The 4,532-nt window shown below is 47.1% G+C and overlaps 1 protein-coding gene across 1 annotated transcript; it reads left to right on the forward strand.

Moving 5' to 3' along the window:
* The first annotated feature begins 705 nt into the window (after positions 1 to 705).
* Positions 706 to 2,720, forward strand: LOC131224228 (uncharacterized). The gene is made up of 2 exons (XM_058219764.1): positions 706 to 1,234; positions 2,239 to 2,720. The coding sequence occupies exons 1-2, from the start codon at positions 706 to 708 to the stop codon at positions 2,718 to 2,720; spliced, it is 1,011 nt and encodes a 336-aa protein (XP_058075747.1).
* The last annotated feature ends 1,812 nt before the right edge of the window (positions 2,721 to 4,532 follow it).

Raw genomic sequence — 4,532 nt, forward strand, 5'->3', positions numbered from 1 at the left:
TAGTAATGTTGTTATAGCCAACGAGTCTCCTACTTACGAGGAAGAATTACAAGTTTAACTGGTGCATGAGCAAGTAAATCAACCACCTAGTCAGGTGTTTGTTCCACCAAATCCAAATAGACCATCGACATCTCGAGTTGAACCTCTTGAGACTATGTCAATAAAGATAATTGATGTGCAAATGGGGATTCAGCACATCGCAGAATTGTCATAAGTTCAGGCTGAGCACTCATAAGCTTAGACTGAAGCCTTTAAGAAGTGAATGATCAGCCATACCAAGAGTATAAACTATTTGGTGGCTTAATTTGTTTGCCGAAAGAGCACTTGTTGCACATCAGCAGGAAGTTGATACTAGTTCTGTTGGGAATCTGTCACCTGTACTACCAGCTTAGCTAGTGCCACAGACACTTCTTTTACGACGAAATACACCATTTGTTCTAATCCTTAGCCCAATCTAGAACATGCGAAATTCACCGATACCTGTAGATTTCAGATATCCTGAATATATTCATATACAAGACGTGCAAAATTCAGCACCACCGGTAAATTTTATGCATCATGAACGTGAGAATATGAACTTAAACCTTGAAGTTAGGAATCAAGGGACAGAGCAAGAGCAAGGACCCAGTAGAGAAGATTTTGGTTCTCGAAAAAGAAGCGTCTGGAGAAAGGAGCGTCTAGAGAAAAGGAGCGTCCTACGGTTTCATGAGGGGTCGGGCCCCCTCGAGAAAGAAGAGTAGGGAAGATGCCGAAAATCGGAAGACCCTGTTTGTGGGGAACCTTCCATTTTCCTACTCCATAGAAGACATTTTCAAAATCTTCCAAAGACATGAGAGGATTGCCGAGGTCTTTCTTCCCCATTTCCCTGGAACCAGCAAATCTAGGGGTTACGCCTTCATCTGTTTCATGTACGAAGACAATGCTCATGCAGCAATAAGGGTGTTGGATGGGAAGAAGATTAATGGGAGAACAGTCGCAGTGAAGGAGGCAAGGCCCAAATCCCATCGACGTCCGGATTCTTCAGGGGTCCAGACCCAGGGGGCTAATCTCCAAGCTGGAAATAGTGAGGAAGGAAAACTCCCCAACAAGTGCCCAGTGGTCTCCCACAGGGGCTGGGAGAAGCCTCCAGCCCAGATGAAAAGACCCCACTTAGTTGCTAGGAGTGTCACGGCAGACCCAGAGGGTGTTGCTAGGAAACTCCTAGAGCTTCAACTTGGGCTAGTGGGAGACTCAGGTAATTGAATGATTTCTATTCTCCATCTGATTGACAGTTTCAGGGGATCCAGATTCAAGGCCTCTACTATTGATGTTGCAAGGATTGACGACTACAGGTTTCTCATAATTTTCAAGACTAAAGCTGAACAGACGGATTTCGTGGGTGATTCCTCCTTTTGGAGGGTGGGAGTGCTCCCATGGTCGCTGGAGATATACCAACAGCAGGAAGAGGTCTGGATTCATCTCTTTGGGATCCTAGCTCATGCCTCGTTTGAATCGGTGATTAGGGATCTGGGAAGGACCTACAGTGAAGTGGTTCAGATCGATACATCCTCTACATTTGGGATTTTCCAGAAATTCGCTAGGGTGAAAGTCTAGCTGCAGGTGGTTCCTCGATGCTTGGAGTCCCAAACGTTAGTTGCAGGAGAGACTTCATTCCAGATCCAAGCCACACTAGAAAAATCCTCCGGGGATGGCCATTCCGGGGAAAGGGAAGATAGGCAGCAAAATACCAAGTTTGGGGCCGTGCGGACCAAAGATTGGGTGGTTAATAGGTTTGCTAAGAACAACTATGAGGGTGGCTTGTGCAGCGAAGGTGCTTGCGAAAATGCATTGCTGGGGACATATCAATTAGAGGGTATCCACCCATCCCACAGGCAGCCCCCGTCGAAACAACCAGGAGTTGAGGACACAAATGGGGCCTGCACTACCGAGTAAAGAGATGAGGAATTATAGGGAGGGCATCAGCTGCCTCTTCTCCTGGAATATCACCTGGCCACAAATATGCAGCAGGAGAACCATCAGCCCAACCTCACAAAGCTCGGGGGACCCCAGCTTCCCTCTTAGGTGTGAAACTCTCCTAATTTACATTTAAATGTGCTCCCATATCAAGATGTTATGTTTTCCACCCCCTGCCTCAACATTTCTGGGACGGATTACACCCTAATTGGGGCCATCCTTGATGTATCAGGGCAACATATCAGGGGGACTGCAGATCTGCTGATCATTCCCCTGTTTCCCCAGTTGAGAGCAAGGAGCAGGAGGAGGATTGGGGAGGGGGTGATTCCCCTAGGCCCACCCCTTCGGACCATTTGGGATCGGTAGGATCCTATCCACCTCATAAGGGGCTCACTGATGGCTTCATTTCGGTCTACCGTCAACTGGACTTATCGATAGATCTATCCTCTTATCACCTCCCTCAGAGTGATACAGGGGCCCATACTTTCAGAAGGCAGGAGGAACGCTGGAACAAGGATGCTCTAATAGGGGAGGGGCTTTCTCAGGCATCAAGGTCTTCGCAGTTCAGAGACAGCACCAGCCATGGTGCTGAGAAGGAAGCTGCAGTTAGGGCTTCAGATAGGACCCCTTTCCCTCAGCCATTTATTTCCTCATCACGGGATTTTTCACCTGATTTTGGCCATGGTCAAGGTGTCAGATCTCACAGGAAGGAAGAAGGGTTCTGTTCAGGGTCAGACAAGTGGAAGGAGAAACTCCAAAAGCTATGAAAGAGGGCTATTTTCTTAGGAAATATTTCTGATGGATAGTCTTCTTTCCTAGAATGCTCGTGGTGTGGCCAATGTGGCCACGGTTCGCTCTACTATTAGAATTATCCGTGAGCATAAACCTGCTATAGTCGCCATCCTGGAGCCAATGGCTTCCAATAGGAAGAGGGTGGGTATCGGTTTAAAGCTTGGTTTTCATGTTTTCATCTCCAATGTAGACTTTGGGGGTAAGATTTGGATCTTCCATAGAGGGGATCTTCCTATTTCTGTTATTGGAATGACTAACCAAATTATCTCCATTCGTGTCTCTCTATCCAACTCTGCTTCTCCCTGCCATCACTCCTTTGTTTATTTTATATGTTCCAGGTTCAACCAAAGGTTTCTATGGGAATCTTTGGAATCCCTTGCCTCCAGTACAAATGAGCCTTGAGCTGTTTGTGGCGATTTCAATGCAGTGCTAGATTCCTCAGGGAGGTTAGGGAATAGAAGCCAAGATCAAGCTAGCTCCACGGAGTTCCAAGAGGCTATTAATAAGGCCGGGCTATTGGATGCGGGTTTCTCTGGGAACCGTTTCACATGGTGTAACAACCACGCTGGGAGCACCAGAGTTTGGGCCAGGCTAGATAGGGTCCTTTGCAACGTTGGGTGGATCCAAACCTTTCGAGGTTTCCAAGTCAACCATCTTCCTAGGCCGAATTCAGACCACTCTCTGATTCTGCTGACCTTCCCTTCCCCAACTGTTTTCGTCCCTAGGCCCTTTTGTTTCCAGCGGATGCGGCTCTTGGACAAATCCTTTTTGCAGCTAGTAGAAGGCGTCTGGAATCAGCAGTACTCAGACCAGCCCATTTTCAACCTTTTGCTGAAAATCAAGAAGCTCAAAGTGTAATTAAGAGTTTGGAATAGAGATGTTTTTGGGGATGTTTTCAGGAATATCAAAGAGGCAAAAAAGGAGCTGGCCCTATTGGAATCCCAGGCTTAATCGCCCCTCTCAGCTATTAGCCAAGAAGATCTTACTAGGGCCAGGTAAAAGGTCACTTTTCGGGAGCTAGCCGAGGAGATTTTCTAGAAACAAAAATCTTACAACAGCTGGCTGGCCGAGGGCCACCAAAACACAAAGTTCTTCCATCTAGCCGCTACCGAGAGAGCGAGACGGTCCACAATCCAACAAATTCAACTAGCGTCTGGGGAGAAATCCTACGTTCTAGCTGTGATCAAGGCTGAAGCTGAGGGTTTTATGAAAGAGCAGCTCTCCTCGGGGACGTCTGAGTCTCCTTTAGAGGCTCTTAGTGGTTTGCTTTAGCACATCCCATCTTTGGTTACCGATTAAGATAATAATGATCTAATGAGGGCTCCCTCCCTTGAGGAAGTTAGAGAATCGGTTTTCTCCCTTTCTGTAGATGGTGCCCCTGGCCCTGATGGGTTTTCAGGTGCTTTCTACAAGGGCTGCTAGAACATCATGACATTTTCAGGGCCGTTGAGGAATTTTTCCAAGGAAGCGGGCTGCCCAAAGGATTCACATCCACCCTTATTTGTCTAGTCCCAAAATCTCAGGGGGCGAAATCCTTCACCGACTTCCGGCCCATAAGCTTATGCAACGTGGTTTATAAAATCTACGCAAAAATCATCGTTTCTAGGCTCAGCTCCATTCTCCCTAGGATGATTTCTAGCGAGCAAGGGGCCTTTGTTAAAGGTCGATCTATTGCTGAAAACATCGCCCTTTGTCAAGAGATGTTTAGGGACCTCGACAGAAAGGTTAGGGGGGGAATCTAGTCCTAAAGCTTAATATGAAGAAGGCCTATGATAGGGTGGATTAGA

This window comes from Magnolia sinica, chromosome 13, assembly GCF_029962835.1.
Source record: "Magnolia sinica isolate HGM2019 chromosome 13, MsV1, whole genome shotgun sequence".
NCBI classification, from domain to species: domain Eukaryota; kingdom Viridiplantae; phylum Streptophyta; class Magnoliopsida; order Magnoliales; family Magnoliaceae; genus Magnolia; species Magnolia sinica.